The sequence below is a fragment of the Fukomys damarensis genome, unplaced genomic scaffold (genome assembly GCF_012274545.1).
Source record: "Fukomys damarensis isolate Sample0158 unplaced genomic scaffold, DMR_v1.0_HiC HiC_scaffold_30, whole genome shotgun sequence".
In the NCBI taxonomy this organism is placed as follows: Eukaryota; Metazoa; Chordata; class Mammalia; order Rodentia; family Bathyergidae; genus Fukomys; species Fukomys damarensis.
Genome location: NW_022900942.1, coordinates 50,001,994 through 50,013,424, shown reverse-complemented (window position 1 = coordinate 50,013,424; position 11,431 = coordinate 50,001,994). Strand labels below are relative to the sequence as shown.

The 11,431-nt window shown below is 33.1% G+C and overlaps 1 protein-coding gene across 1 annotated transcript in view; it reads right to left on the bottom strand.

The window, feature by feature from the left end:
- Positions 1-11,431, bottom strand: part of Ccdc178 (coiled-coil domain containing 178) — a 373,788-nt gene that overhangs the window by 35,295 nt on the left and 327,062 nt on the right. Inside the window, exon 20 of the mRNA XM_033757579.1 lies at positions 549-683. Within this exon, the coding sequence (XP_033613470.1) occupies positions 549-683 (135 nt within the window). The remainder of the gene's footprint in view (positions 1-548; positions 684-11,431) is intronic.

The window sequence follows — 11,431 nt, the reverse complement described above, 5'->3', positions numbered from 1 at the left end:
GGTACTGGGGATCGAACTTGGGTCCTTTTGCTTGTGAGGCAGGCAGCAGAACCACTGAGCTAAATCCCCAGCCCCCAAAATGGCTATTTTTAAACTAGCTATCTCCACATCTGCTTGGGAGGATGAGCCTCCTGCAAAATTGGAGGGGAAAGACAATAGCTACACAACAGAAATGTCAGAGGTTCAAAATCTGAAGCAGATTTTGCACAACAGCGCTGCAAGGTAAGTGTTATCAACACCTTTTAAATAGCCAAATGGCAACTGCAAAGCCCGAACGTTTGACAAAACACATTTGTTCCCAGAGATATTTATAAAAAGCCATCCTGAGGTTTATGAGAAGTAAGTCAGCTCTCTCTTTTCCCCCAAAGTATGCATGGTATATGTGCTAACTTACTGAATCCATCCCTCATGCAATCTCAGTTTATTAAAGAGGTTAAAAATTTATAAAACTCTGATGGGATATGGTTTTAATGCTTCATCACACTACCCATCATTTGCTTTTCAATCTAGATCAGAATGATCTTCCCTACTTCCCTGCAATCACCTACCTGCACAGCTAATATTTTCTGAATAGTCTCCTGAGAGTCTGTCTGGAACCTGGCCAGCTTCATCTGGCTGAAGAGGACCACCAGTCGGAAGTGCTCCTGCCACTGCTTGTGTAGACTTCTTTGCAGCTGACAGAGCTAAAGGCAAGAGGGAGGGGAAAACACAAGTCAGAGTAGGAGAGGAAATTAATGGCAGTGTTCAAGAAGAATGATGGAGGGAAATATAGAAAGCAGTCAATGGCCCATTCTGCACTGTGCGGACCTGACAGGAATTTCACAGTCTCTTGATTTTTCAGCCCACTCATGTGCATTCATCAGAAACCAGTCACATCTGGCCGCCAGGATGGGGGGTTAATTTTCTCTAAATGCCTCAGCAGTTTTGTTCTAGCTGAGGCAAACTCTGTGACTGCAAAGCTGATGAGTAAAATATTTCTACTTCACCCAGTTTAACTCAAAACCGATAGCCTCGGGACATATTGAACCTTTCTTTAAAAAATAATCTTTTGAAGCTTTTTTGAATGGCACATCAGGTCCAGCCAAAGTTTAAAAATTCAACTTTAAGACTTTGATGAACACCACCGCTTCTTTATTTTTCCTCATAAAGCTTACCATTGCTTGGCAATGTGTGCTTTAGAGTGTGACAAAACTAAGGAGAATTAACTTAGCCATCAACTGCAGAGGGGGAACAATAACAGAGAAGAAATTTCCAGCTAGAACTCCCTGTTACTCTGCCTCCCTCTGCCCATGTGACACAGAAAATCTCACTGCTGCGACGTACAGTGGACACAGTGTTTAGAAGTGGCGGGTTTAATACTGGCTCTGTACAGAGGAAGGAAGCATTTTTCTTTCACGTATGCTGATATTTGGATGTTTAATGTAAAAACAAAACTGTAAAGTTTTACAAGGACAACGTCCTCTTGCCCTTCCACAGTTACCATAACCACTCCATAAAGAATTATAAGGTTATTTTCCAAGGAATAAATAAAACTAACAGTAAAAACATTTTTTTTTAAATCCTAAGGCATTTACTGATGACACTGTGCCACGAAAGTTTTGGTAATATGGAATGAGAAAATGAAAAAATAAACCGAATTCATATTAGCTATTTTATATAAAATGCAAATCTCCTATAAAATGTCTCTTGATACTGGAATACAATCATGCTAAAATATTCCTGTTTTGTGTTATTGTCTGGTCAGGGTTACATGTGTAGGTTCTTTGAAAAATTTTCACTGTTGATTCATGTGTTTCAGATATATATATACATATATATATTTTTTTTCAATAGAACAGTTGATTTAAAATAGCTACTTAGATACCTGATATTTCCTGTGAAATGCTTATCATCATTATCCTCATTACACATTGTTATAACAAGTGTATTTATGTTTAGTTCACAGAAAAATAAAACTCCCATTCTTGATTAGTTAATCTAGAACAACAACAAAAAATACCCTGGAAAAAGATAAATATTTCAGCCTACTAAATGCTGAACTACATTATCCAGAATAATTTTATGGGTAATTCAGATAATTTAGGCTATTAAATTAAAAATTAGCATTGCTTTTCCAGTCAAGCACAAGCTTTTATTTTTTCTGTAATATAAGCCAAATTGGATGGTCATGAGAAGGGGGGGGCATGCATGCTGTATTTTGACATACAGTAGTCATTATGACATTTGGGATATTACATAATTAGATATATTATCAGATACAGAAAATGTTATATTAAAATTATACTTACTGTGTCAGGGAAGAAGGACATAGGTGTTAGGGAATGACATGTAGGAGATAGTACTGTCATCAGTGATTTAAATAATATTAATTAAATTGGCTTTAATAGTAAGGTGCATACCAGACCTCTATTTAAATTATAGATGACTCCAATCTGAAACAGTGGGCAAAGCTAAAGAAGCTTCCATTTAATGGTGGCTAAACAGCAATAGGAATAGGAAAACAATCACAATAGATGTTTCTGAAAAAACTCGTAACATATACATATTGAAAAAAATGTATACCATCACACTTGATCTTATATTAAAATGTAACAGAGTAGAGATTTTGCTTTTCAAAATGGCTGCATGGGGATGGGAATGGAAAAGATTTTACTTCATTATAAACTAAAATTATCAGAAAATCATCTTTGCTTATAGGGTATCCTATCCCTGGAAATTACATCTAGAAATATATTTTAAAACAGATTGTAGTTTAGTTCTTTATACACTGACTTGATATGTTGTGGGCTGAGGTAAACACCCTGGATTAAATGGATATATACCTATATATAAATATAATTTGCTAGTTGAAGCTAAACTACAGCCTTTTATGTGTGTGTGATTCTCAAGAGATTAGATTGTTGCTATTTTCTTAACAAAGACAAATAATCCTTCAATTTTCTCAATTTTTGTCTCTGTGACTCATTTAAATAACATCATTCACAGGTTGATTATATTCATGATAGACTTGTTGTCATAGCCTCTTTTTATATAACCCCAGTTTATCAATTGAGACATTTGTACTTTAAAAAGATTAACTTGTCTAAGGTTACCTATTTTTATCTAACTTGCAGTTCATATCTCAATTGTGATGTCACATCGATTAGAGGCTGATAACTTTCCTTTATCTCCCTTGATGTTTATTAGTCATTTTTGGATAAAAGACAGTTACAAATACTTGTACCAACACTTAGGACTTACATAGATCTCAGCGAGAAATCATCCTAGACGATAGGTCATAATAAAAAAATTAATGCCTGTCTCCTCCCTTAATATAAAAATGAAGCACATGACAAAACCTTTATATACTATATTTATAAATTATCACCTACTCAGAACTTTCTCAATTGGATTATTATAATTATTGGAATTTAAGACAAAAACCAAATAGAAACCCTCTCTATTTAAAACTGGGTAATAGATTATCAAGACCATTAAAGTTCACAATACTTAGCCAGAAACAACTGATTTTATGAGGATACTAATAGGACAAATTCTTTTAGTCTCCCTGATTGGAACCAGATACCTGAATGGAAAGTTAGTTATGGCAAAATACTACTTTAACTTTCTGGAGTGTTCTTTCTTTTCAACACTGTCATTCTTTGGACTTAACTCTCATAAGACCCCATTTTCCCTGTGAGATCCTAGGATACTAGGAACAAATCCATGAATACTCACCCATCTGCAAGAAGTAAACAATAAGTTATTAAAATAGCCACAAATACAACCAAAGGCAAACAAATATGTGAGAAAGAACACTTCTCAAATCATTTTATGAAGCTTGTATTACCCTATACAAAACCCAGAGAAAAATGTTACTTAAAAAGTAAGAAATTACAAATTAATGTCCCTTGCAAGTATAGAATAAAAACATTGTTAGCAAATAAAATTCAGCAATATATAAGAAGAATACAAGCTATGACCAATGGAGTTTATTCTAAGTCTACTAGAGGCAAATAATTAAAAATATCAAATAATCATATCAACTGATAAAGAAAAGAACATATGATGCAATTCCACATACTTCTATGATAAAAATACTCTAAGTGGATTTACAAACTCAACAGCATTAAAATAATATTTTATAAATCAGTATAACCAATTTTTAACTGAAATAGGAGAAATTCTATTGTTAACCACAAACAAAAATGTAAGGTAGCTAGGTTTAAGTATATTTTAAAACATGCAGGATTTTTATAGAAAAAACTACAAGAATATTTTGAAATATAGAAAGACTGAATTAATGGGGACATATCATATGTTTATATATGATAAAGGGGTGTCAAGCATATGCTGGTTTTCCACAAAGTAGTCTAGAGTCTCATCAAGTTTCATTAGAGTTAATCTGAAATTCATTGGAAAGAACAAAGGGCTAAGCATAATTTAAAGAAAACCCATGAAATGGAAAAATAAGATGAAAGGATTCAACAGGATTATAAGACACATAGAAACAAAGGGAACTAACAATAATACCAACATTAGAATGGAAAAACAGAACATTTGATCACAAAAGAGAGCTGGGTAATAGATACACACATAAAAATGTGATGTATGACATTATCTCTATGCAAAATAAAGTAAATTTAGATCCTTAGCTCATAATATTTACTAAAATAAAAGCAGCATAGATAAGGATGAGTGACATCAATCTTTAAAAATGTCAAAGAAAGTATGATATAATATGAATTTTGAGGACGGGAAAGAGTTTTAAACAAAATAGAAGATAATTTTAATGGAAAAATTGACATTTAATCACATGAAATATTTCATCCAATTTAAATAATTTAATTTAAACATAGAAACAAGTCACAGGCCTAGAGAAGATCATAAAAATACTTACTGATGACAAACATTCATTTCTTTAATATATAAAGAGCCCCTACACATCAATAGGAAGAATAAAGAACAGTACAGCAGAAAATAGAGAAAATGATACAAATAAGCCACTACCCCAAAAGTAAACTATTTTTCTATAAACATTTGAAAAGGTATTCAGCTTTGATGGGAGGTACAAATGAATTCACTTCATACTCATCAGATTGACAAATATTTTTAAAAATATGCTGACGAGAAATATTGGCAAATATGTAGAACAAGTGGAACTCTCATATGCTATTCAAATTTGGGTATAGTTTGAGAGGAAGACTTGAAGTGTAATTTATTGTTTCTACTTTTAAAAAAATTAATTTATTGGTACATTTTAAGTATACAATATAATGACATTTACCACTGGAAATGTGTACCTTTACATAATATATCTTTGTTCTCTTTTTCCCCCATTCCCCTGCCCTTCCTTCAACCCCTCCCTATTTACAAAGACTTTGTTTCCATTTTTTAATTTTCTCATATTAATTCCATTTCCTTCTTTTCTTTCCCCTGCTTCCTCTCCCACTTCCCTTTCCCCTTTGGACCTTTTCTTCCTATTTCACATTTTCAGTTTTCCACGCCAGAGAAACCATTCATTATTCACACATGTGTACTAATTATTTCACTTAAGAGTATGGCCTCAATGAGCAACCATTTAGCTATAAATGTCTCTGATTTCTCATTCTTTATGGCTGAGTATTATTCCATTTTATAAAAACCACATTTTTTTAATCCAGTCTCCAGTTGGTGGGCAATTGGACTATTTACATGTTTTAGCTGTTATAAACTGTGCTGCTGTGAACATTGGTGTGCATACATCACTGTTGCATGATTCTTTTAATTCCTTTGGGAAGATACCCAGCAGAGGGATAGTTAGGTCAAATGGGACCTCTAATCCTAATTCTTTGAGGTATCTCCATACCGATTTCCACAGTGGTTGCACCAGTCTACACTCCCACCAGCAGCGAAACAGGATTCCTTTTTTACCACAGACCCACCAGCAGTAGTTATTGGTTGATTTAATGATAACAGTTGCATGTGAATAAACACATGCACATGCACATGCACAAAGAATAAACAAGTGGGATCTTTCCTTTTTAAAGTTTCTGCACAGCAAGAGAAACCACCAACAGTGTGAAGAGACAACCCACAATGTGGGAAAATATTTTTACCAGCTGTTCCTCAGACACAAGACTACTATCTATAATATATAAAGAGCTTAAAATAATCAGACCTCCCAAATTTAAAGACCCAATCCAAAAATGAGCACCTGAAGTGAACTGACATTTCTCAGACCAAGAAGTAAAAATAGCAAATAAACATATGAAAAAATGTTCAACATCACTGGTAATTTGAGGAATGCAGATGAAAACAATGCTGAGATTCCATCTCACCCCAGCAATATATTATTTTTAAATTGGTTTTATTCCACCATGACCAACTCACAGTACTGTTTTTTTTAGACAAGGTCTCACTATGTAATTCAGGCTGGCCTGGAACTTATAGTGATCTTCCTATCTCAGCCTCCAAGGTGCTGTTTTTAAAGGCATATGCCACCGCCTGTAGCTAAGCAATATCTATTTGATATTGAAGGTGAAAATGTGCTTTCGTTTTGTTTCAGAAATTACACTGTAGTCTACTTTTCTAGATTTTCTCAGTGTGATTCCCTGATCATCAGGACCTTAGAACTTATTAGAGATACTGTCATTCTGATCTACTCCACCAGAAACCCTGAGCTCCAGAAACTTTGCTTTAGTAAGATCTTAGGTAATTCTGATGTGTGCTGAAGTTTGTGAGAAACTGCTCTGGAAAAAATCACCACAATATGTCCTCAACAAAATCTAGAGTAGTACTGACTTAAAGCATTGTTTTCAGCAGTGAAACTTCAGAAACTATCAGACAGAGCAATGAAAAAATTACTGTAGTATGTTTTTACCTTAAGCCCTAACATTTAAAATAAATACACCAAAATTGTGTTATGTATAGATGACACGTATAGAGAAAAAAATGAAATATAATACTTCCTATTATTATATAAAATGATAGTAAAATTAAAATGAGGGAAGAAATACTGAAAGAAGGCTATTGATTAACTCTGAGAAAGAAACATATTATTGAGTGCATCTATACTGGTTTACATATACCAATCAAATATCTAAATTTACCAAGCTTGATAGAGGTACAAGAAATGAATCACACACTTATTCATGCACTTATAGTTTACACACACTTTATGATATTGAGTTTTTAGTTGTTTCAGTAAACAATTAGAAAAAAATCTTAGTTTTCTGACATTTTGCTCCATGTATTTTGGGTTGTTATTCATTTTTAGATAATTTATTATAATTAACTTTTGAAAGGCTATCCAGTCACACCTGAGCATTGGACACCAGGTAAACCTGGTTTTTGTGTACAGCAAGGTTTTACTTACGGTTTCACTAAATATGATCTTACCTCCAATAAAAGAAATATTCAAAATAATGAGGAAAGAATTACTGTTTCAAGCTACTTCATAAACTTTCTAGAATTTTTGATATTTCTTTCCACCCCAATAACACAGTTAATGCAGTCTTAGGAAGGTAACTTTGTAATTTATTTCTTATTAAATTTAAGATTAACATATAACAGCTTCATGAGAATATGAGCTTGGTAGTTTCAAAAGACAACCATAGTGGTCAATACTGCAAATTTATTAATCTAAATAAATGGAAAAAATTTAAGCTTATAATGCACTGTTGCTGTGTTGAAATAATAATAGATTATTTTGTTTTTTCTGTAAAAATTCTTAAATTGTCTCTGCATTACAGAACATAAATACCATTGCAAACATGCTTTAGATAAAATTAAATCATTTTTAGGGACATATGGTGCCAAAAATTAACTCCCCAAAGCATATAATTTAACTGGCTTTTGCAATTTAAAAAAAGAAAAGGAACATTTCAAGGAAATGAGGAGTGTCCTTATAATGAATTTCTGCTTATAAGAGTCAGACATAACAACAGTATTTTTAATTAAAATACAAATACCATATGTATAGTTATCCCAATTGAACTATAAATTGTATTGCCAGGAAACAAAGACCAGTCACTACTGAAAAACAGAAGTCCCTTAGAATACAAAGTTCATAGTAACTGACAGGGCTGATAATTCATGGTCAACACACAAAGTTTCTTTGTCAATGAAAAATGATTCTTCAATCACTGGACTAGCAAAAGCGTACAATTGCTCAAGACTAGACTATATTAGGCAGGTTTTCAACGACACCACATTTATAGTTTAATGGATGAAAATATATTTTAAAAACTAGATGGCAATCAAAACGAACATACAACTTTTCTGCAAACAACACATAAACTACAAAACGAAAACAGTAAGTCAACAGAATCACTGGAATAAACAACCATCATTAATAGAAGGTGTAGGAAATATATGGGAAGTGTGGAACAATTCCAAATTCTGAACCCAAAATCACTTAGAGTAAGAATTAAAGGAGCACAGAAAATTTGGGGGGCAGTGACAATATCTGCATGGTACCGTGATGATGGATTCATGCATTTGTTTAAACCCACAGAATATATACCGAGAGCGAGCCCTAACCTACGGACATTGGGTGATTATCATGTGCTAATGTAGGTTCCCAGATTGTAATGAACGTACAGCTCTAGTGTGGGGTGCTGAAAGGGGAGGCTCTTATGTGGTTGGAAGGGCCAAGGGTACAATGGAAATTTCTATACTTTCCTCTCAATTTTTCTGTGAACCTAAAAACTGCCTTAACATAAAGTCTACAAAGCAAAAGTCACCTCCTACTGCACTGGGCTGGAAATGGGAGCGGGTGTGTGGTGCCACGGACGATTTTCAGAGGCTGCAGAATTTCTGAAGGATGCACGCGTGTGCCCGGATTAAGTTGCCACAAGTGCCTGAAAATTTGAAAGTTAATCTGTGAGGACTACTAGAGAGCTTGGGAATTTGGGGATGAGAAATCTACAGTCTGAGTAGAAATATTATGAGGAATATTTCCTTTCAGAGAAAATTAAAGCATTTCAGACAATCTGCTTGTATTCCCTATCTACACAGTCAAGCAAATAGTCCAACTGCAGAAGCAGCTCTAAGAACTGTACGCATTTGACAAAGGAGGGAAAAACACACTAATCTTGCAGATTTACATTTGTACCTTAGGTAATCCTATTAAAACCATACTTAAAGCTTTGACAAAATCTGATAAAGGCCATTTGGGATAAAAGCCAGCATTTTCCTATAGAGTATATTTTAGATAGAAATACATATTCATTCACTTGCACTAGAATATTAAAATAATGGTTATAATTTCAACCCGCTTGTCAGATTTTGCACACTGAAAGCACTTTTCAATCTCAGATAAATAAAACCAATAAGCAAAGATGTATGCATGCAATTTTAATTCAGTACAGTGATGTGAAGTGCAGCTCACAAGGCAAATAGCATAAACTTTATCAGCTCTCTCTTTTTTTTTGTAATAATCCAAACAATGGCAATTACAAACTAATCCACAGATTTTTGGTAAGGGAAAGCTGACAGCTATACAAAATCTAGTTAATACTGATCTTTTTATAGTATTCACTTACCAACCTACATATATATAACATGCAAATCTCAGAAAAAATGAAATATTTCTTTGTTATCAAATTTGATCCACACACAGTATTAAAAACCATATAGCTCATTCTGGAAATCTCCCTTTTCAACTGCTTAGGTATACGTGAAGAAAATAAAACTTACATACATCCTCAAAGCTGCATCTAGTCTTTAAAATAATTGCTAAACAATCTTCTCTATTATTTAAGCTTTGTAAACATGATTTATTTCAAAATTCAATATTTGTACCTATGCTGATATATAAAAACCCTGATGGTATGACAGGAAGTACACTGATCTATAACAGATGGTATTAACTCTTGTATTGAATAGCAAACAAGTCTATCCCTTTATGCAAATACATAAATGCATGTGTCATGCATAATGTATAATAATTACATGCTATGATTTATAACACATAACTAATCTAATATTTAAAATAATTTGAATAGTAGTCCATAATGTTAAGTGAAGTAAATCAAGTAGGCAAGCTTAAATACTGCATAGGTGCCCTTATTTGAGAAACCCAATATAAATAGAATGAAATAAAAATAGACAATAAGAAGTAGGGACACAGAGTTTCTCACACGGAAAGGGGTTAAGACAGGGAAGTTGGGAAGGGAAAGAGGAAGGGGATGAAAAGGGAATTAAGGTGTGCTAGGTGCACGCATGTTATGTACATGTTATGTACATGCACCCACTCCACACAAGGAGTGTACACACATATTGCAGATATGTACTGAGAAAGAGTAACACTAGTAAAAAATAAACAGCCAGAAAATTCTGAATAAAAAATGAAATCAAAAGACTTAATTACTTTTAAACACATGACCACAAGCAAGCAAGGATGAAGAAACCCTAAGAATATATTCATCTCTAAAGCATAATACTGTATGGCCTGCACATTGTGCTTTCATGTAATTCCATTTTCAACTTCTTAGGAACAATTATTCCTTTGAATAATGTTAGAATTTTACTGTGAGGATAATTTTTATAATAGAATTTTAAATGACCCTATTTTTGTCTTAGAATCTCTTTCTTAAAACCAAGAATAACACCTTAGAATTAAGTATACTCACTTATTTCCTTTTGAACTCTCAAATCATGGGATTTGAGGGTGAAATTTAGTTACATAAGTAACAAAATAGCTGAACTTCTATCTTTACTATTTTAAAAGCAATTATTCATCAGAATGTACTAGTCTTATTTCACAGCTAAATGTCTATGAAAACAAGAAGGTTCTGATTTTCACCACTTTTTACAACCATTCAAAATTAACATAAGAGCCAAGGTCAGATGGGATTATCCAGTGGAAGTTAATGTTCCCCAGAACAGTCCAAGTCTCTGTAGCCAGGATGAGAAAGCGGGGAGTCTCAATCCTGCACTCTCTTGCTGCTCTCCTCTCACTACTGAATGTTATGTGTATAGCTGCTCTATTTATACAGCATTTACTACATTCTGTAAACGAAGGGGTTTTCAAAAGCAATTTTTGAGAAACTCCAAGAATGATAATTACTAGCCTAGATTTATAATTCTCACTTGTGCCAAGTAGAATAAATGAAACAGATTAATTTATATGAAAAAAGCCTTAAAAAATAAAACCACTTTGTGAATGAAAGGTAGATTATCCTGAGCAGGGCTTTTATTTATTTTTTCAATCATTCATGAAACTTTTCTCCTCAAGTGGAGTCTTTCCTGATATTATCCTATTTAAAATATTAGTCCTACATTTTTCTTTCTTTTCTGTGTAGATTTTAGGTACTTATAAAACACACACAAATATTTATGTAAGATGATGGCTGTTATAATCTTCTTGAGTCAAGATATATTTTGAGTGTATGTATACCAAAACACTATGTTGAATTTTATATGTAATATATATATATATATATATATTTATATAGTATATATATAT